Raw genomic sequence first — 24,230 nt, 5'->3', positions numbered from 1 at the left:
ACTTGTGTACTGTAATATTTGTGTACTCAGTTGAAGAGGACTTTTTTACTTGTATCTGTATGTCCCACTCTTTTACCTCCTTCAAACCACCTACCCATAAATCAAAACAATGTATGTTAATTACCAGGTAGGGATATAGTCTTAATTTGGAATAGAAAGATATATTTAAATATGGACATAGCATATGACACAAAGTACTTTTTTAAAGCTATATAAATAATAATGATGCAACAAATTGATGTCAGTTGCATGTGTCTCAGATTTCCAGCCTAAAGTTATAGCAGACGGAGGGATCAATAACTAACAAAGCAACAGCAACAAAAGAATTATCTATTCTCAGCTTAAGTTTCTATTACAAAAGTCCATCTAGATCCCCACTTTTGGTTTTTACCAAGTACAATAGGATGAATAAGAGAATTGGTGTCCTGATGACGTCTTGGGCTTCGCTGATAGCTCAGTTGGTAAAGAAACTTCCTGCAATGCAGGAGACCCTGGTTCAATTCCTGGGTTGGGAAGATCACAGGGGAAGGGATAACTGGCTATCATTAATTGATCTTTACCCCTCTCTACATCTGTCCTCACTCTCAATCACTTTCATTTCTCACCCCTTAATCTCTGTAACGTATTCCCTGTCCCTGATTCTCCCCTTTCCACAACCCCTTCTCAATTCCTATAATCTTTCCACTGAGTTCTCTAGAACTCTTGGGTCATCTGAACAGATATCCATAAGATTTTATCTGTGCCTTCTATTAACTGTCATCTGAGATGTAGTACTTAATTAAGGACCAGGCTTCTATTTTCCCTCCCACATTGATCAAACCATAAGTATCTTCCTTGTTCATTGATGCTACCAGACTATTCTCTCTCCCTACAGCCTCTCATATCATGGTAGTAGACACTATCATCAGTTACGTTTCCATTATGTAGTCACCTGCCAACCTCTGCATCACTGACTCTAATGTCTCAAAGATTTCACCTTTAAAGTCACTGTCGCTATCTCCACTATTACAATTGGGGATTTCAAAATCTATATAGATGATACAACTAACATTGTGAACTGTAAATTGTTTGACTTTCCTTCTCCCTGATAATGTTGGCTTTTACTCTGCATAAACCTTTTGCTCTTATGATCATACCTTAGACTGTTACTAACCGAAACTGCACCCTATAATCTCAGTATCAAATAGGCTATTATCTGACTGTAACCTGCTGTCATACCAGATCACTCTCACTAATACTCCTAATTACCATGTACTTGAATTATATCAGCATTTTAAATTTCTTCATTCTGCATGTATTTTTCCTTCCTTATTCAGATTTAGTTCTTCAGTCAATCATTATGATCACTTTCTTGTATACACCCCGAGCTTCTATCTCTTGTTCTCTATTACATTTTCTCATCTGTCTTTTTTCTTGATCTCTTAGTGGAGTGTTTCTGCATTTGCATTTTTTTTTTTTAATTAACCCATGCTTTATTCTCTGGTGATATCAGCTAGTCTCATGGCTTTCAATAATCTGTAAACTGAAATCCCAATTCACATCTCTGGTCTGAATCTTCTTAACTCCAGATTAGGTATACATATACATCTATATATGTACTTTACAATCCCAGTTGGATTTAAATAAATACCTCAAACTTAAATTTATGATCTTCTATCAAATAATTGCTGATCTTCATCTTTCTCATTTCTGCAGATAGAAACTCCTTTTTTCCAGTTATTCAAGGCAAAAACAAACAAAAGCAGAGTAAAACCAAAACAGGTAAACAAAAATTCACTATTATTTGTCTCTTTTTTTTCTGTCACAGATATCATTATTAAATCCTCTTAGCCAAAATATATCCTGTATCCAATTCTTTTTTTATTCTTATTTCCATTGCTAACATCCTGATCTAAATCACTATCAATTTTTGCTGGAAATAGTCCAATAGGATTATAATTTCTCTCTCCTTTTTCATTTTGAATCCTTAGAATCAATTTGCCAGATGTCAAACAGAATGATCTTTTTTAAAATGAAAGATCATGTTACTCCTCTTCTCATGGTCCCCCAAGAAGTTTTGTCTTCACTAGGGCAGTAGCCAAGATGTCTGAAGAAAACTTTTAGGCACATATGCCTCAAACTGCTAAATGAAATGTGTAATTACTCTTTCTAAATTATGAATGGGAAAAGGCAATGGCAACCCATTCCAGTGGGTTGAGGGGAAAAGTAGAGGAAAGTTCAGGGACAAAAGTGTTTATAAAGCACAAACCCAGAGATTCCTACTTGAGATTTCTCTGACATTGTAAGTGACATAGTAAGTAGCACATATCTTAGGTTATCAGGCTGCCTTCTGTGGCAGGAGCTATTTGTCCCATAGCCCAGGTACAGGAAAGCAATTTTCTTTTACAAGGTAGGTTTCGAATCTGTAATCTGACTTGAAAGCATAGATTTTATTATTCTTCTTCTATGGCAAAGAGATCAGGAGATGACTGCCAATTAAAAGAGTTTCTCACAGGTGCCGCAAGGAGGAGGCATGTCACACCATGCGGGTACCACACGTGGAAGCACCAGAGTTGATCAGGATGCAGAGAGAGCAGAGGGAAATATGGACCAGAGCTTTATTGTGGTTTCCATGGGAAAGAATATAGGCAAGGCAGGATAAGCAAGGTTAGGATTGGCTAATTTGAATAATTTCAGGGCACAGTTTGGTATAGGGGCTGTCCCTGGCCGGTACTTGGCCCTGTGGTGATTAGATGATTAGGCCCTGGGGTGATTAAGATCAAGAGACTTCAAGGGAATGGATTCTGAACTGATTGGTTTGTATATGAAAAATGTGCTCACAGGCAAGTTGGTGGCTTATCTCTCTGCATTAGCTGACTCTGAGAGGGGTAGTCCCTCCATGCTAAGAAAGACCTCAGATGTTGAAACACCAAAATACAGAGAAAAGGAAAAAAAAAATGCTTATTACAAGTCCCAAAGGATGCCACTGGATAACAACATTTCAGTTCTACCACAGACTCAGTATGCAATTGACCAAGTAGTAGACACCTCCAAAATCATCCTTGCAATGGCTACAAAAAGTTTTTTTCCCCCCTTTTTTGGTTTGTTTGTTTACTTAGCTAGTTCAAGAGTTGAGTTTTTTTTTTAAATTTATTTTAGTTGGAGGATAATTACTTTACAATATTGTGATAGTTTTTCCCATACATCAAAATGAATCAGCCACAGGTATACATGTGTCCCATCCATCCTGAATCCCCCTCCCATCTCCTTCCCCACCCTATCCCTCTGGGTTGTCCCAGAGCACTGGCTTTGGGTGCCCTGCTTCGTACATCGAACTGGCACTGGTCATCTAGTTTACATATGGTGATGTACCTGTTTCAGTGTTATTCTCTCAAATCATCCCACCCTCACCTTCTCCATCTGAGTCCAAAAGTCTGTTCTTTATGTCTTGTCTCCTTTTCTACCCTGCATGTAGGATCGTTGGTACTCTCTTTCTAAATTCCATATATAGGCGTTAATATATAGTATTTATCTTTCTCTTTCTGACTTACTTCACTGTATATAGTAGGCTCCAGGTTTATCTACCTCATTAGAACTGACTCAAATGTGTTCCTTTTTATAGCTGAGTAATATTGAATTGTGTGTAAATAACCACAACTTTCTTATGCATTCATCTGCCGATGAACATCTATGTTGCTTCCATGTCCCAGCTATTGTAAATAGTGCTGCAACAAACATTGGGTTACATGTGACTCTTTCAATTCTGGCTTCTGCGGAGTATATGTCCAGCAGTGGGATTGCTGGGCCTCTATGTCTCCTAATTGAGAAGAAAAATACACCAGATAGAAATTAATGAACGTTCTGTGCTTAGTCGCTCAGTCGTATCCTACTGTTTGCGACTGCATTGACTGTAGCCCACCAGGCTCCTCTGTCCATGGGGATTCTCCAGGCAATAATACTGGAGTGGGTTACTGTGCCCTCCTCCAGGGGAATATTCTTGACCCAGGAATTAAGACAATGTTTCCTGTGTCTCCTGCATTGCAGGTGGATTCTTTACCGCTAAGCCACTGAGAAATTCCAACAGCAAAATAAACTGAATCTAAAATGTATTTTCAATATATATTACCATACCAGAAATTTAAAAATAATTCTGACTGATCAGAAAAAAAGCAGTGTTACTGGGATGATCTAAAAAGGAAACATTTCTGTATTCATTTTATGAGATGGTTACATCAAAACTAGAAGGATAGTAGGAAAGGAGAACCTACAGATAGAATTTACTTATGCATAACAAATGAAAAAACATATAAGCAAAGGGAATACATTAGCAGAGTATAAGAGCAATATATCATAACTAAGAAGTGTTTATATTAATATTAGGAATAAAGGGATTATTCAGTATCTTTGTTAGTAGTAATGAGAAAAATCATATGCTTGTCTCTAAATATCTCAAAGAGAAATAAAAGTTCACATTCACTTTTTGACCTTTAAACAATATTCATGTAATAGTAATAGATTTATATGGCTAAACAAGTTATTATAATCCAAAATTAACTTCATGATAATATCAAAATTAAATAGAACTTATGAATATCATTACCTTTACTATATTTCTTTTTCTGTGTATATCCTATCCATCTCAATTAGATAAGAAAATAAAATTTAAAAATAAAAAACTGGAAAAGACATACATTATTATTGTTTCATATGACTTGGGTAATTTAAGATAACCAAATAAAAAGCTATTAAAATAGATATGCATACAGGTGTTTAGAAAATTAAATTTAGAAAAGTTTATAAAATTAATGAAAAATTTTATACTTCATATAAACAAGAAGAAAAGTTAGAAAATATTTACCAACATTATCCTTTCTTTTTCAGATTATTCCCTGAGCTATAAACCCTCTCTGTTTCATTTCCTCTTCCTCCCCAGTTCTCAACCAAAATGAGCAGTGTGCATATTTTATTAAGTCTCTTCATTTAAGTAAGTTCTATGATCTACTTAAAAAAGTGGAAGCAGTGACAGATTTTATTTTCTTGGGTTCCAAAATCACTGAGAACTGTCTCTGCAGCCATGAAATTAAAAGATGCTTGCTCCTTGGGAGGAAAGGTATGACAAACCTAAACAGTGTATTAGAAAGCAGAGACATCAATTTGCCAGCAAAGGTCCATATAGTCAAAGCTATGGTTTCTCCAGTAGTCATTACCGATGGTAAGAGTTGAACCATAAAGAAGGCTGAGTGCTGAATAATTAATGATTTTGAATCATGGGGCTGGAGAAGACTTTTTAGAGTCCCTTGGACTACAAGGAGATCAAACCAGTTAATCCTAAAGGAAATCAATCCTGAATATTCATTAGCAGGACTGATGCTGCAGCTGAAGCTTCAGTACTTTGGCCATCTGATGCAAAGAGCCAGCTTATTGGGAAAGACCCTCATGCTGGGAAAGACAGAAGGCAAAAGGAGGAGAAGGCAGCAGATGATAAGATGGTTAGATAGCATCACTATCTCAATGGACGTGAAATTGGGCAATTGCTGGGAAGTAGTAAAGGACAGGGAAACCTGATGTGCTTCAGTACATGGGGTTGCAAAGAATCAGACACAATTTAGCGACTGAACATCAGCAATAAACATCTACTATGACTCTTACAGAAGTTTCAACTTTGGGATATTCTTTCTCTTTTGAGGAAGTAGGTAATTTTACTTCAGTCTCAGTCCCTTCATTTTATTCTCTCTTTTGTGTAGTTTTTTCATACATACTCTCACATTTCCCATTCTCTGTAAAGTTTTGACAAGAGCTTTTGAAATAATTCTTCTGTAATATAGAGCTTACTTTTCTATTTACAGGTAATTTGGAGTTTGAGATTGTGTAGTATTATTTGTTATACTCAATGAATTGTATGGTTTCCTGATGGTTGAAATTTACATGGTCACCATTATTCTTGACTACTTGGAAGATTAACAGTTGAAAATTAAAACCTAAAAGATGGCTTTAACAACATATCAAACTCAACTGAAGTGAATATTAGAACAATAGATAGGTATAAAGAAGTAGAGTACATCAAAGAGAGAGAGAAAGATACGGAAGATTTCAGAGAGAATTAAATGCACTAAGACTAAAGAGAATAAATATTGGGGACCAATTTGCATTTTTGCCATGATGTGTGAGATATGGTTATGGCATATTTATTTTCCCATAGTTGTTCATAATTTTTCTCTATATATCTACTGTCATTGCTATTTTTATTATCAATTTGTAGCAATGTTATGTATAGTAAAGAAATTAATCTTCCATTGCTGAGTTGTCATTTTCTTTTGAGATGGTCATTTTATATTTTGACAAAATGTGAGTGCATTCTACAAAATTTGAAAACTCTTAAGTATTCTTAAAAAATTTGCATGTATGATTCTATCTTTGCAATCATAATTTTATGAAGGCTTGTTAGAAAAATATCTTAGTATTTTTATATTGATAATTGCATGTTAATAAAATTAATTTAAACTGTTTTTACTTTTAATTAATGTTTATACTAGAAAAAGTTTAATTACATAAATGGCATTTGTGGTTCATATAGTTCTAATAAGAAGGATATAGATTCTTCTTAACTCATTTTTATTATGGATACAGTTTATTAGAAAGTTTATTTTTACACATTTTTCTCTTTAAATTGAGTTATAAATATATGTACATTTAAGTGCAGAGTGTGGGTATTTCAAGTAAGTTATCTTTGGCTCTGAAGAAACATTTGGGAGTATATTTTAAATGTTTGCTTACATATTTAGATATATTCCATATACATTTTACTATCTTGTTTATAATTGAATATTTCATTATATGTGTAATTACAACTTATTATTAGAGAAGATACTAAAAAGAAAGCAAACAGTGAAAAGAGTTTTAAATTCTTTGCAAAAGAGGCATTGTAATTCCTTTGCAGTTAAAGAAAGTTTTATTTATTGAACAAACATGTACTGTATGGCTACTCTGCACCAGCCTCTGGGTTTGAGATTGGGCATGTGGCCACAAACAAGCTCTCAGAGTTAAGTCTCTGTTGACGGAAAAAAGACTTAGAAAAGAAAGAAAAGATTTTTCATTGTTAGTTTACAGGAATGCAAGCAATTTCTGTGTATTAATTTTATATCCTGTGACTTGACTAAATTCATTGATTGGCTCTAGTAATTTAGGATTTTCTAGGTATACTATCACATCAGAAGGAGAAATTAAGACAACAATCCCATCCACTACTGCAACAAAAAGAATAAAATATCTAGGAATAAACCTACCTAAGGAGACAAAAGACCTCTATGCAGAAAACTATAAGACACTGATGAAAGACATCAAAGATGACACAAACAGAAGAAGAGATATATTATGTTCTTGGATCAGAAGACTCGATATTGTCAAAATGAATATACTCCCCAAAGCAATCTGCAGATTCAGTGTAATCCCTAACAAGTTACCAATGACATTTTTCACAGAACTAGAACAAAAAGTTTTTACAATTTGTTTGCAAACACTGAAGACCCCAAATAGCAAAAAACAATCTTGAGAAAGAAAAACAGAGCCGGAGGAATCAACCTGCCTTACTTCAAACTATACTACTGAAAGAGTTAACTGCTAGGTAGGTCTTCTAGGGAGGCCAGAGGTCTCCAGGCCACAGGAGGGAGAAAGCTGCAAGTGGCAGACCTTTTTTTTTTTTTCCCTATATTCCTTCTCTTCCACTTTAGTCAGGATTTAGGAGGCTCCTTTAATCCTGTGTTACTATGATGACAATAGGTTCCACCTGAAAGTGACTTTTTTCCAACCTTGAGCTACTAACTGCCCCCCAAAACAATACATCTTACTCATGAAAAAAAATTTTTTTTAAGCTATGTTAATGAAACTATGTGTCTTGTTTGGAGTTCTGCTTTCTTTCAAGACTTATACAATATATCTCACCCAGAGATGTTTTGTCCACTCCCCTTGTGCAGATATGTATGTTGTAGGAGAGAAGCCTGATGCAACTCTCTCAGTCTTGAGGCGTTTCTTTTTTCTATTCTCAACAGCTAGCAGAAAAGTATATAATTCCCTGCTTAAAACTAGCAAGACGAGTAATCTTTCTACCCGCTTCTGATGTCTATGTCAGAAGCTTTTTCTGTCACTATTACTTTAATAAAATTTCTACAACACAATGCTCTGGGTGATTTAGACTGCCTTTGGTCCTGGAGTTAAAGCTTTTCCTTCAGAGACCACAAATTCAGCGGAACACCATACGCTTTCATCTATCATCTTGGGGGCTCGTCCAGGATTCCGAGACAAGGTGTAAGCTATCATCTTGGGGGCTAAGTTATAAAGTCTATCACTACAAAGCTATAGTCATCAAGATAGTATTTTTCTGGCACAAAAACATATATAGATCAATGGAACATGATAGAAATCCCAGAGATCAATACATGCACCTATGGGCACCTTATCTTTGATGAAGGAGGCAAGAAATATACAATGGAGAAAAAACAGACTCTTTAATAAATGGTCCTTGGGAAACTGGATATCTGTGTGTAAAAGAATAAAATTAGAACACTTCCTAACACTTTACATGAAAATAAACTCTAAATGAATTAAAGATCTAAATGTAAGACCAGAAACTATAAAACTCTTAGAGGAAAACAGGCAGAACATGTTGACATAAATCACATCAAGATCCTCTTTGACCCACCTCCTAGAGTAATGGAAATAAAAACAAACAAATGGGACCTAATTTAACTTAAATCTTTTGCACAGCAAAGGAAACTATAAACAAGATGAAAAGATAACCATCAGAATGGGAGAAATTAATTGCAAATGAAGCAACTGACAAAGAATTAAAGTCCAAAATATACATGCAGATCAATATCAGAAAAATAACCCAATCAAAAAATGGGAAGAAGACCTAAACAAACATTTTGCCAAAGAAGATATACAAATGGCCAATAAACACATGAAAAGATTTTCAACATTGCTCATTATTAGAGAATGCAAGTCAAATGAGGTATTACCTCATATCAGTCAGAATGACCATCAAAAAATCTATAAACAATAAATGCTGGAGAAGATGTGGAGAAAAGGAAACCATATTGCACAGCTGGTGGGGATATAAATTGATATAGCCACTATGGAGAACAGTATGGAGATTCCTTAAAAAGCTAGGAATAAAACTACCATGTGATCCAACAATTCCACTATTGGGCATACATCCTGAGAAAACCATAATTCAAAAAGAAACATACACCCCAATGTTCATTGCAGCACTATTTACAATAGCTAGGACATGGAAGCAACCTAAATGTCCATTGACAGATGATTGGATAAAGAAGTTATAGTACATATATACAATGGAATACTACTCAGCCATAAAAAGATGTGAATTTGAGTCAGTTGTAGTGAGGTGGATGAATCTAGAGCCCATTATACAGAGTGAAGTAAGTCAGAGAGAAAACCAAATATTGTATATTGATGCATATATATGGAATCTATAAAAATGGCGCTGATGAACCTATTTGGTAGCACAGTGGTAAAGAATCTTCCTGCCAGTTCAGGAGATGTAAGAGATGTGGGTTTGATCCCTGGGTCAGGAAGATCCCCTGGGGTAGGAAATGGCAACCTGCTCCAGTATTCTTGCCTGGAAAATCCCATGGATGGAGGAGCATGACGGGCTACAGTCCATTGGGTTAGCACAGCACAAGGAAAGGAACCTATTTCCAGAGAAGGACTGGAGATGTGTAGAAAATGGACTTGTGGATACAGTGGGGGAAGGAGAGGATGGCATAAGTTGAGAGAGTAGCACTGACATATATATACATTACCATGTGTAAAATAGATAGCTTGTGGGAAGCTGCTATATAACACATAAATCGCAGCAAGATCCTCTTTGACCCACCTCCTAGAATATGGACAGAGGAGCATGACGGGCTACAGTCCATTGAAAAATAATTAAAGTACTTTGATAGAGTTGAATTTGTAAAGGTATGGATGCACAGATCAGAGTTCAGCCTGTTTTGATGCTCTTTTCAGAGAAGCATAGATACTACCTCATATTGTAAACCCACTGCACTCATCACATTTCCTAAGCTGCAAAACTGAGAGAATTGCAAAGAACAGTGATAGCATTCACTATTTCGTCTTCATGCAAGCATTCCAGGTCTTGGCACTCAGAGGTTGCAGCCTGACATAACTTAAAATCCTGACTGTGGGAAAGATGTCTCCCAAGATTTTTTATGCTCCTTTATCTACAGGCATGCGGGCCAGTCCATGGAGGAAGTAGTTGATTTGTCCACTTCCTAACTCACAATTCTCTCCTGCTTCCCATCATACAACCCATGGCCCTGCCAGGTTGAGACACTACTTTACAATATTGCCTTATTTCAAGTGACTTATGTGTATGTATCATAATTTATGTCATGTTCGCTTGTGTCTTTCTGAAGCAGTAAATATTGCTTTAGCTAAATCCCTTTGGTCCATCAACAACTAATGAGAGCCTATTTGATAAGCAGATTGCTTGAGGTCAAGGCATTGTTCCTAGATGGAGTGAGAAGATCAAGGGGAGTAAATGCAACCACTTTCTTCGTGGTGTTCTCTCTCCATGAGATGTTTTACAATATCCACAATATTTCAGAGCAGATTACTGAATCCTTGTAAAAAAAAGATTGGTATTAATAAAAACAAAAATAAACCTGAGATCAATTTGGTGAGAATCACATACAGTTTCCTCTAATCACAACCATTATCTAAGCATGTGAAAAACTCCTGAATTTGCTATTGGAAACCTATTTAAATTGTAGCACTTAATTAGGTCACAGAAAAATAAGAGCCTAGAGTTAGTTAAATTCCAAAAGCTTTCCCACAAACATTTTGGAAACTTTCTCATGGCTAAAAATTTGGAAATCATACGCATCTCCTGCCTTGCTGAATATAAGTGAAAATGAACATCAGAAAAAAAGTCAAGAATTTAGTTCATTGACAATCTCTTCTGTGAGTATTTTTATGGTATTGTGTATGATGCTCTGCTGTGCCATTATTTTAATCTCCTTTTTCTGTTTTATAGTGTACAGATAGATCAGTGTAAGGGAAACATGTCCTTTCCCTAGCACTTAACATTGCTTCCTAGCATACTTGCCCTGGGCACAGTGCTTGTCTATACTCAGTGTTTTCTCCCAGATAAGGAGGAAGATTTTCCCCATCAGCTCACTTTTGAGAGCCTGACTTGCTTGACTCTTACAAAGTGTGCATTATCTAGAAGAGAGAGAGTGATCCAGGTGGAGAGTAGGGAGAAAAATCAACATATTCGTGTAAAACCTATACTCCTTTAATTCATAGAATTCTGATTAGAATTCTTTTTCTCTACTTTTCAGTGGATTAATAATTCTTCAACAGTCAAGAAGAAGATTTTAACTCTCATAGTTGATTATGCCTTTATTCTACTATACTTTCTGCTCTGGTTATTCTTGGCCTTTTCTATGTTGCCACCCACTTTGCTAGAGCAGTGGTTTTTTAGGGTTCATGCATTAAATTGCTGTGCTTCATATTTCAATCCAGCAATTTAGGCAGCACCAAGGAGTAAATTGTTTTAAATAGAGGATGAGTGAAGTGATATCTATCTGGGCATGATTTTTTTTTGGCCATACCTCATGGCTTGGGGGATCCTATCTCCTGATGAGGAGTTGAACCCAGATGCCCTGCAGTGAAAGCACAGTGTCCTAACCACTGGACAGCCAGGAAATTCCCTGGGCATGAATTTAGATTGTATTCCTTTCTTACTTTAATTTTAAAATAATATGCATATTGATAATAACAGTAATGATAACATTGCAATTTAATGAAGACCTCCAAGATGCCAAAATTTATGCTTAGATCTCTATACTTTAATTCAAACAACAGCCCCATTATATAACTGACAGGCTTTTATTATAAATGAAATTATTGCATCAAGAATAACCTTACCTTAGACCATACAAGTAGCAATTGTGTCAGTTTCAATGACCTTATCTTTAAGATTATAAACATGATATGCTTATTATATTTTAAAAGTAAATACCTTTATTACGTAGGTTATGATGTAACTTAGCTTTCTCTACTTGATCCCTACTCAGAAACTTCAACTTCTTACTCTATAGCATATAATTATGAAAGGATTCCCTCCCTTAATTAAAACATCCATCACCCACACATTTGCCTTTTTTTTGTTGAGAACATTTAAGTTCTCTCAACTAATTTCAATTGTATAAGTGTCAACGATAGTCATCTTGTTAGCACATTATATCTTTAGACCTTATTGCTTTTATATTCATCTTACTGTGAATGTCTCTACCATTTTACCAACTTCGCCCTATTTCCTCCACCCACATCGGTCCCTGGAAACCACTTTCCTGTCTTCAATTTGGCTTAAAAAAAAAAATAAAGAAACAGATTCTACATATAAGTGGTAAGAGTTGACTCACTGGAAAAGACTCTGATGCTGGGAGGGATTGGGGGCAGGAGGAGAAGGGGGCGACAGAGGATGAGATGGCTGGATGGCATCACTGACTCGATGGACGTGAGTCTGAGAGAACTCTGGGAGTTGGTGATGGACAGGGAGGCCTGGCATGCTGTGATTCATGGGGTTGCAAAGAGTCGGACACGACTGAGCAAATGAACTGAACTGAACTGAACTGATGCAGTATGTGTCTTTTTCTCTCTGGCTTATTTTACTCAGCATGATGCATTCCAGATTCATCCATGTTTTGTAAATGATAGGATCTCCTTTTGTAAAGGCTAAATATGTGTATTTTTTCACATTTCTTGATCCAGTTATTTGTTGACACTTAGGTTGTGTAGAGTCCTCTCTTGTGTTGTTGGAAGAGGGTGTTGGCTATGACCAGTGTGTTCTCTTGAGAAAACTCTGTTAGCCTTTGTGCTGCTTAATTTTGTACTCCAAAGCCAAACTTGCCTGTTACTCCAGGTACCTCTTGACTTCCTACTTTTGCATTCCATTCCACTATGATGAAAAGTACATTTTTGGGATGTTAGTTCTAGAAGGTCTTGTAGGTCTTCAAAGAACTGTTCAACTTCAGCTTTTTCGGGATTAGTGGTTGGGGCATAGACTTGGATTACTGTGATACTGATTGGTTTGCCTTGGAAATGAACAGAAATCATTCTGTCATTTTTGAGATTGCACCCAAGTACTGCATTTCAGACTCTTTTGTTGAATACGAGGGATACTCCATTTCTTCTAAGGGATTCTTGCCAACAGTAGTACATATAGTGGTCATCTGAATTAAATTCACACATCCCAGCCCATTTTAGTTCACTGATTCCTAAAATGTCAATGTTCACTCTTGCCATTTCCTGTTTGACCACTTGCAATTTACCTTGATTCATGGACCTAACATTCCCCTTTCCTATGCAATATTGTTTTTTTACAGCATTGGACTTTACTTCTGTCATCAGTCGCATCGACAACTGGGCATTGTTTTCACTTTGGCTCCATCTCTTCATTCTTTCTGGAGTTACTTCACTCTTCTCCAGTAATGTATTGGGCACCTACTGACCTGGGGAGTTTATCTTTCAGTGTTGTATTGTTTTCTCTTTTCATTCTCTTTCTTCTTTTCAAAGCAAGCATAACTGAAGTGGTTTGCCATTATCTTCTCCAGTAGACCACATTTTGTCAAAACTCTCCACTATGACCCACCCATCATGGTTGGCCCTACACACATGGTTCATAGCTTCATTGAGTTAGACAGGGATGTTGTCTATGTGATGAATTTGGTTAGTTTTCTATGATTCAGATCATGAACTCCTTATTGCAAAATTCAACTTAAATTAAAGAAAGTAGGGAATACCACTAGACAATTCAGATATGACCTAAAACAAATCCCTTAGGATTATACAGTGGAAGTAACAAATAGATCCAAGGGATTAGATTTGATAGACAAAGTTCCAGAAGAACTATGGCTGGAGGTTCATGACATGGTGCAGAAGGCAGTGATCAAAACCATCCCAAGAAAAAGAAGTGCAAAAAGGCAAAATGATTGTCTGAGGAGGCCTTACAAATAGCTGAGAAAAGAAAGGGAGCTAAAGGCAAAGGAGAAAAGGAAAGATATACCCATCTGAATGCAGAGTTCCAAAGAATAGCAAGGAGAGATAAGAAAGCCTTCTAAGTGATCAATGCAAAGAAATAGAGGGAAACATTAAACTGGGAAACACTAGAGATCTCTTCAAAAATAGTAGAGATAACAAGGGAACATTTCATGCAGAGACGGGCACAATAAAGGACAGAAATATTATGGACCTAACAGAAGCAGAAGATATTAAGAAGAGGTGGCAAGAACACACAGAAAAACTGTACAAAAAAGATCTTCATGACCCAGATAACCAGGATGGTGTGATTACTCACCTAGAGCCTGACATCCTGGAATGCAAAGTCAAATGGGCCTTTGGAAGCATAGCTATGAACAAAGCTAGTGGAAGTGGGGGAATTCCAGTTGAGCTATTTCAAATCCTAAAAGATGATGCTGTGAAAGTGTTGCAACAAAATTGTCAGCAAATTTGGAAAACTCCACAGTGGCCACAGGACTGGAAAGTGTCAGTTTTCATTCCAATTTCTAAGAAAGACAATGCCAAAGAATGTAAAAACTACCCCTCCATTGCAGTCATCTCACACACTGGCAAAGTAATGCTCAAAATTCTCCAAGTGTGGCTTCAACAGTATGTGAACTGAGATCTTCCAAATGTTCAAGCAAGATTTACAAAAGGAAGAGGAACCAGAGATCAAATTGCTACTACCTGAGGGATCATAGAAAAGCAAGAGAGTTCCAGAAAAATATCTCCTTCTGCTTTATTGACTATGCCAAAGCCTTTGACTGTTTGGACAACAAACTGTGGAAAATTCTTCAAGAGATGGGTATACCAGACCAGCTTACTTGCCTCCTGAGAAATCTGTATGCAGGTCGATAAGCAACAGTTAGAACCAGACGTGGAACAACAGACTGGTCCAAATTGGGAAAGGAGTATATAAAGGGTGTGTATTGTCACCCTGCTTATTTAACTTATATGCAGAGTACATCATGCAAAATGCCAGGCTGGATGAAGTACAAGCTGGAATCAAGATTGCCAGAGGAAATACCAATAACCTCAGATATGCAGAGTATATCATCTTATGGCAGAAAGTGAAGAGGAACTGAAGAGCCTCTCAATGAAAGTGAAAGAGGAGAGTGCAAAACTGGTTTAAAACTCAACATTCAAAAATCCCTAATATCAAAACCAGACAAAGATGCCACAAAAAAGAAAACTACAGGCCAATATCATTGAATAACTTAGATACAAAAATCCTCAACAAAATTCTAGCAGACAGAATCCAACACTATATTAAAAAAGATCATACTTCATGACCAAGTGGGCTTCATCCCGGGGGTGTAAGGATTCTTCAGTATTCACAAATCAATCAATGTGATACACCACATTAACAAATTAAAAGATACAAGCCAGATTATTATCTCAACAGATGCAGAGAAGGCCTTTGACAAAATTCAGCATCCATTTATGATTAAAAAAACAAAACAAAACAAAAATAAACAGAAAGCTGGCATAGAGGGAGTATCTCAACATAATGAAAACCATATACAATAAAATGACAGCAAACATTATCCTCAATATTGAACAACTGAAAGCATTTCCCTTAAAGTCAGGAACAAGACAAGGGTGCCCACTCTCACCATTAGTATTCAACATAGTTTTGGAAGTTTTGGCCACAGCAATCAGAGAAGAAAAAGAAATAAAAGAAATCCAGATTGGAAAAGAAGTAATACTCTCACTGTGTGCAGATGACATGATCCTCTACATAGAAAACCCTAAAGACACCACCAGAAAATTACTAGAGCTAATCAATGAATATAGTAAAGTTTCAGGATATAAAATTAATATACAGATATCCCTTGTGTTCCTATACACTAACAATGAGAAAGAGGAAAGAGAAATTAAGGAGACAATTCCATTCACCATTGTGATGAAAAGAATAAAATACTTAGAAATAAATCTACCTAAAGAAACAAAAGACCTGTACATAGAAAACTATCAAACACTGGCAAAAGAAATCAAAGATGACACAAATAGATGGATAAATATACCATTTTCATGGACCAGAAGAATCAATATAGTGAAAATGAGTACACTACCCAAAGCAATCTATAGATTCAATGCAATCTTTATCAAGCTACCAATGGTATTTTTCACAGAACTAGAACAAATAATTTCACAATTAGTATGGAAATACAAAAAACCTCGAATAGCCAAAGCAATCTTGAGAAAGAAGAATGGAACTGGAGGAATCAATCTGCCTGACTTCAGACTGTACTGCAAAGCTACAGTAATCAAGACAGTATGGTACTGGCACAAAGACAGAAATATAGATCAATGGAACAAAATAGAAAGCCCAGAGATAAATCCATGTACCTATGGACACCTTATCTTTGACAAAGGAGGCAAAAATATACAATGGAGAAAAGACAATCTCTTTAATAAGTGGTGCTGGGAAAACTGGCCAACCACCTGTAAAAGCAAAAATAAACTAATGGGACCTAATTAAACTTATATGCTTTTGCATAATGAAGGAAACTATAAACAAGGTGAAAAGCCAGCCTTCAGAATGGGAGAAAATAATAGCAAATGAAGAAACTGACAAAGAATTAATCTCCAAAATATACAAGCAGCTTATGCAGTTCAATACCAGAAAAATAAACGACCCAATTAAAAAAAAAAAATGGGCCAAAGAACTAAACAGACATTTCTCCAAAGAAGACATATGGATAGCTAACAAACACAAGAAAAGATACTCAACATCACTCATTATTGGTGAAACGCAAATCAAAACCACAATGAGGTACCATCTCACACCGATCAGAATCAGTTCAGTTCAGTTCAGTCGCTCAGTCGTGTCCGACTCTTTGCGACCCCATGAACCACAGCATGCCAGGCCTCCCTGTCCATCACCAACTCCTGCAGTCTACCCAAACTCATGTCCATTGAGTCAGTGATGCCATCCAACAATCTCATCCTCTGCCGTCCCCTTCTCCTCCTGCCCTCCATCTTTCCCAGCATTAGGGTCTTTTCAAATGAGTCAGCTCTTTGCACTAGGTGGCCAAAGTATTGGCATTTCAGCATCAGAATCAGTCCTTCCAATGAACACCCAGGACTGTTCTCCTTTAGGATAGACTGGTTGAATCTCCTTGCAGTCCAAGGGACTCTCAAGAGTCTTCTTAACTGGTCAGAATGGCTACCATCAGAAAGTCTACAAACAATAAATGCTGGAGAGAGTGTGGAGAAAAGGGAACCCTCCTACACTGTTGGTGGAAATGAAAACTAGTACAGCCATTGAGGAGACCAGTATGGAAATTCCTTTAAAAACTTGAAATAGAACTGCCATACAACCCAGCAATCCCACTGCTGATTGAGGAAATGGGATTTCCTCAATCCCATGAGGAAACCAGAACTGAAAGAGACACATGTACCCCAATGTTCATCGCAGCACTGTTTACAATAGCTAGGACATGGAAGCAACCTAGATGTTCATTGGCAGACAAATTGATAAGAAAGCTGTGGTACATATACACGATGGAATATTACTCAGCTATTAAAAAGAGCACATTTGAATCAGTTCTAATGAGATGGATGAAACTGGAGCCTGTATACAGAGTGAAGTAAGTCAGAAAGAGAAACACCAATACAGTATATTAACACATACATATGGAATTTAGAAAGATGGGAACAATGACCCTATATGCGAAACAGCAAAAGAGACACAGATATAAAGAACAGACTTTTGGACTCTTTGGGAAAAGGCGAGGGTGGGGTGATTTGAGAGAATAGCATTGAAACATGTATATTACCATATGTGAAATAGATCACCAGTCCAAGTTCAATGCATGAAACAGGGCAATCAAAGCCAGTGCACTGGGACAAGCCTGAGGGATGGGATGGGGAGGGAGGTGGGAAGGGGGTTCATGATGGGGGACACATGTACACCCATGGCACATTCATGTCAATGAATGGTAAAAATCACTACAATGCTGTAAAGTAATGCCCCCAATTAAAATAAATAAATTAATTTAAAAAAGAACAAGAAACTAAAATCATGGTATCAGGTCCCATCACTTCATGGCAAATTGATGGGGAAACAATGGAAACAGTGACAGACTTTATTTTCAGAGGCTCCAAAATCACTGCAGATGGTGACTTCAGCCATGAAATTAAAAGACACTTGCTCCTTAGAAGAAAAGCTATAATAAACATAGACAGCATATTAAAAAGCAGAGACATCATTTTACCGACAAAGGTAGTCAAAGCTATGGTTTTTTCAGTAGTCATGTATGGATGTGAGCGTTGGACCATAAAGAAAATTGACGTCGAAGAATTGATGCTTTGAACTTTCGTGTTGAAGACTCTTGAGAGTCCCTTGGACTGCAAGGAGTTCAAACCTAAAGGAAATCAGTGCTGAATATTTATTGGAAGGACTGATGCTAAAGCTGAAACTCCAATACTTTTGCCACCTGATTGGAAGAACTGACTCATTGGAAAAGACCCTGATGCTGGGAAAGATTGAAGGCAGGAGAAGAAGTGAACGACAGAGGATGAGATGGTTTGTTGGCACCACTAACTCACTGGACATGAGTTGAGTTGGTGATGGAAAAGGAAGCCTGGCGTGCTGCAGTCCATGGGGTCACAAAGAGTCAGAGACAACTGAGCCACTGAACTGAACTGAGGTTGTGTAACAAAAAAAGCAGCCCAAGTTAGCTTTATCCTGTTTCTACCAAGATACTCTGTTGTTTCCTAAAGACAACAGAACTACAAGTCATGCAGCCAAAACATGCACAATAGAGAAATTTTTTTACCTCAAGGCGATGGCACCCCACTCCAGTACTCTTGCCTGGAAAATCCCATGGACAGAGGAGCCTGGTAGGCTGCAGTCCATGGCGTCGCGAAGAGTCGGACACGACTGAGTGACTTCACTTTCACTTTTCACTTTCATACATTGGAGAAGGAAATGGCAACCCACTCCAGTATTTTTGTCTGGAGAATCCCAGGGACAGGGGAGCCTGGTGGGCTGCCGTCTATGGGGTCGCACAGAGTCGGACACGACTGAGGCGACTTAGCAGCAGCAGCAGCAGCAGCAGCAACAACTGTAACTAAAATCCCCTGACTCCCCCCCACCTCCACACACACACATACACACACACACAACCAAGTCAAAGAACTGTGATGTGACTGGAACCTGAATGTTAGAATCCTTTCAGAAGCAAAGAGTCCATTTTCCAAAAAGATTCAGTGCTGAAGCCCCTTTACCATCCTTACCATAAATGGTCACATTCTAAAACCTAATCAAAACCTGCCCCATAAGCATTTGTGCATATAAGCTTGTTCCCTCTGGCCTTTAAAATTTTGCCCTGTACCCTGAATTGTGGAGACAGATTTGAACCCTGCCTATGTCCTTGCGCTTCAACCTGACAACAGAGCTTTTTCTTTTCTCAGAAGCCATTACCATAGTATTGGTTTGTATGCAGGTTGGACAGCAAATCCTTTCTTGGTAACAGTCATGTCCATACTTGCCTACTGTAAATAATGCTGCAATAAATATGGTTGTACAGATATCCTAACATTGGTCTTGGCAATGATTTTTTTGGATTTGACACCTAAATAAGTGTAGCAATAATAATAATAACAATGAAAGTGAGACTACATCAAACTAAAGTTTCTGCACAACAAAGGAAACCATCAACAAAATGAAAAGGCAACCTGTGAAATGGGAGAAAATATTTGCAGATGACTCTCCAATTAAGAGTTAATATCCAAAATACACAAATAACTCATGCAACTCAATTAAAAAAAAAAAGCTTTCTTTTGAAAGAAAAGTATTTGATTAGACATTTTTCAAAGGGAGCATACAAATTGCTAATGGAAATAATCAACAATCTACAATAGGAATAGAAAAGAGTTTTACTTGAGCCAAACTGAGAATATAGCTTGGAAAAGCTATATCTCAAATCTGTATTTTGAGAAGCACTTGAATTATGCTCCACCACAGTATAAAATGGGAGAGACTTGTATAGGAAATACCACAAAGTTACAAAATTCTCTGTCAAGAATTAGGATTGGAGGCTGTCAAGAAGTAAGGGTGCTTGTTAAGCAAGAACTGAATTGAGTCTGAAATGGTTGCATAATTACAAGTAGAGACCTTGAGATCATAGGGTTGAAGCTGGCAGCTGCTAATGAAAGCGAGTAGAATCTTTTCGGGCCATCTCAGCTATCCAACTCCCTGTGTTCCCTCTCTCTTAAAGTATAAGCCTTTGCTTCAGACCTCACCTGAATGTCAAACATCTCCCTCAAAATTAATAATTAGGAAACTGTGAACATATAGCAAGAAAGAATAGTCATTGGGCCAAGGAACTAGAAACACCTTTTGTTGTTTTGCTTTTATTGGGGTACAATTGCTTGACAATGTTGTGTTAGTTTCTGCTGTACAGCTAAATGGTACAGACTCTAGGTCTGTCATAGGAAAGACTAGAGATCTCTTCAAGAAAATTAGAGATACCAACAGAACATTTCATGCAAAGATGGGCTCGGTAAAGGACAGAAATGGTATGGACCTAACAGAAGCAGAAGATATTAAGAAGAGGTAGCTAGAATACACAGAAGGACTGTACAAAAAAGAGCTTCACAACACAGATAATCATGATGGTGTGATCACTGACCTAGAGCCAGACATCCTGGAATGTGAAGTCAAGTGGGCCTTAGAAAGCATCACTACGAACAAAGCTAGTGGAGGTGATGGAATTCCAGTTGAGCTATTTCAAATCCTGAAAGATGATGCTGTGAAAGTGCTGCACTCAATATGCCAGCACATTTGGAAAACTCAGCAGTGGCCACAGGACTGGAAAAGGTCAGTTTTCATTCCAATCCCAAAGAAAGGCAATGCCAAAGAAGGCTCAAACTACCGCACAATTGCACTCATCTCACACGCTAGTAAAGTAATGCTCAAAATTCTCCAAGCCAGGCTTCAGCAATACATGAACCGTGAACTTCCAGATGTTCAAGCTGGTTTTAGAAAAAGCAGAGGAACCAGAGATCAAATTGCCAACATCTGCTGGATCATGGAAAAAGCAAGAGAGTTCCAGAAAAACATCTATTTCTGCTTTATTGACTATGCCAAGGCCTTTGACTGTGTGGATCACAATAAACTGTGGAAAATTCTTCAAGAGATATGAATACCAGACCACCTGACCTGCCTCTTGAGAAACCTCTATGCAGGTCAGGAAGCAACAGTTAGAACTGGACATGGAACAACAGACTGGTTCCCAATAGGAAAAGGAGTATGTCAAGGCTGTGTATTGTCACCCTGCTTATTTAACTTCTCTGCAGAGTACATCATCAGAAACGCTGGGCTGGGTGAAGCACAAGCTGGAATCAAGATTGCCGGGAGAAATATCAGTAACCTCGGATATGCAGATGACACCACCATTATGGCAGAAAGTGAAGAATAACTAAAGAGCCTCTTGATGAAAGTGAAAAAGAGGAGTGAAAAACTTGGCTTAAAGCTCAACATTCAGAAAACTAAGATCACGGCATCTGTTCCCATCACTTCATGGCAAATAGATGGGGAAACAGTTGTAACAGTGGGAGACTTTATTTTTCTGGGCTCTGAAATCACTGCAGATGGTGATTGCAGCCATGAAATTAAAAGACGCTTCCTCCTTCGAAGGAAAGTTATGACCAACCTAGACAGCATATTAAAAATGATGTCCTTTTATAACTTAAGTCTTTCTTTTGGCTCTGAGAATAAAGTTTGCTTAGTTCTCCTGGTCATTGACTGTATTTAATACAGAATTATATATTTCATATTAATACTCCTATTGGATGACTGTATAAAGAATTATTGTCACCTATGGGAAATCATCATATGGTAATAAAGCATCTGGGTTTGTATATCTTCTGGTGGTATCATGACAGATTTTCTGAAAGATTGCAACTAAAACTTTTGGTGTCATATTGAATATTAATGTGCACTCTTGGATCAAAAACACCTTTTGCATTTAGAATAGATGTGTGTGTCTGTTTTATTTTAGGCCCTGTGTGCTGAAATACTGGGGCTAAGCCAATTTATGGATTCATGGCATTCTTTTCAGGCTTTCAAAGCATTTCACCAATATCAGATGAAAATGTAACTGTGAAAGATACAACATTTAACAACATTCCTGTCCATATATATGTGTGCTAACGGAAGCCAAAATCATTAAGAAGGGGATTGTTTTATATCCATGGTGGTAGTTGCTGTTTGGGTAGTAATGATAAGGGTGATATTTTGGAAGATTCACTTCATATAATATAAATTATTACTCTCATACTATGATCTATAATTTAAATATTGTGTTTCTGCTTCTGAGACTCATTTCATTCAAGCAACATGAATCAATGGAGTTTTTGAAATCTCATTCTAAATAAATGTTTATTAACATTTGGATTTTAAAACATTTCTGTTACAAAAATTATGAGAGTTTCTGATCCTACCACTCACTGATAGAACTTACGAATTTTCCAGAATGAAGAAGAAGCTCCTTAGAAAATAAAATCATTTCTTTGTCTTTTGAGCTTACTAACATATTGCTGCAAATATCTTATTTATCTTTCAAGACTCAAATGATTATACTTCAAGTATGCTTTCCCAATGGCACCATATAGAGGTTAAAAAATGTTCAGTTTTTTAAATTAAATGTTAAAGTATAGTCTGCTTTCTTGAAATCATCTTCTGCTTAACAGCATACAACTAAATAATGAGTTATGTTTTCTTGCTTATTTTTCCCCCAGCAACATTTCTATCCCTTTCCCAGATCAAAATGTATTCAGAAAAATAGTTTTGTTTTTATGTTAAAAAGACTTTTAGTAAATTTTTTTTAAGGAAGGATATCACAATGGATAGGACTGTGGATTAAAAGTAGCAAGATTCTATTCCAGGCCCAAGGTCCAAGGTACTGAGAGTGTGGTTTGCAAAGGAAAGACATGCCACTGTGCCCTGCTGGGTCTATACCCTGTGGTGAAGCAGTTACCAAAGAAATCCAAACAGTCCTTCTAATGTTGGAACCCTGAGCAGTGCCCCAGTTCCCTAGGTCTGAAGTGAGTTTGATTGCCAGTGTTCTAGGTTGCGTGACTTAGGGAGTGTTGGCATGAAACTATTAATATTTTCAAATGGTGCGAGAAGAGATGACAGCAATACTGTAGGACTAAGAATGGTCAGAGATGCAAGAGAAACCTAGAAACAAGAGAATACCAGGAAAGAGGATGGAGTTGGCAATACCTAATGCTAAAGGCGTCCTGAAAAGTTAAAGAATGCCTCATGGACAATTTTATTGATTGCATGAGGGCAGACATTACATAATGATGCTATGATAAATGAATAGTGAAAGAGATCTGAGGGCAAAGCTCTGCCAGCACACGAAAGGAGGAACAAGTCTTCCTAGGAGAGGGAAGAAGACTTCAGTGGAGAAGTAGTAAGTTAGTTGTAGGTATGTGGAGTTGATTGTATGAAAAGTAATTAAGGGAGTGCTGCTAAAAGATTAAAATGAATAGGCAGTATTATTAACTGCTGTTGATACAGTGTGTTTCTAAAGTAAAAATTTTTTACCATGGCTGACTTGTCTTTCAAATGGGCCCAAATGCTGAAAGCTTTATTCCTCAAACTATTTTGCTAGATTTGTACTTATATGAGTGCTAATTCCCGACATACACACACATTCTCATGGAAAATATTTATACAAACTTGCAGTCTCTAGTCTACTCAAATCCTTTCTAAATTCTACCCAGAACCCTTGGGAGGTTTAATGAGAGATTTCTCCCCTGTATCTCAACACTGCTGTCCACTCACACTATTTTATTTTCTTTTGTAATTTTGTTGTTGACCTGTATCTGTGCCCGTATACCTCATTGATGTGAGCACCTTAAAGTCAGAGAACATATCTCTACATATTTACATTCCCAGCCTCTAACCACATGCCAGTTGCATTAAAGGCAAGTAAACAAAGCTAATTTGGACTAGGCAATTGAAAATTTTCTCAAATGGAAAAGAAAGCTGATCAGGGGCAAATGAAAGGATCACCAAAGAGAATGATTCACATTCTATTGAGATGTGAATATGTGCATTGATCAACATGAAACTAGGGTTAGGTTTTTTTTTTCCTTTTGTTAGTATTTCACAATAAAGGGAAGAAATTTACAATATT

General features: G+C 37.1%; 1 protein-coding gene across 1 annotated transcript in view; it reads left to right on the top strand.

Moving 5' to 3' along the window:
• LOC102395508 (arylacetamide deacetylase-like) overlaps window positions 1-24,230 on the top strand; it is a 33,874-nt gene that overhangs the window by 8,253 nt on the left and 1,391 nt on the right. The window contains exon 2 of the mRNA XM_045166282.1: window positions 1,696-1,761. Coding sequence (XP_045022217.1) covers window positions 1,696-1,761 — 66 coding nt within the window. The remainder of the gene's footprint in view (window positions 1-1,695; window positions 1,762-24,230) is intronic.

This window comes from Bubalus bubalis, chromosome 1, assembly GCF_019923935.1.
Source record: "Bubalus bubalis isolate 160015118507 breed Murrah chromosome 1, NDDB_SH_1, whole genome shotgun sequence".
Lineage (NCBI taxonomy): Eukaryota > Metazoa > Chordata > Mammalia > Artiodactyla > Bovidae > Bubalus > Bubalus bubalis.
This window is presented reverse-complemented; position numbering and strand designations above follow the sequence as displayed.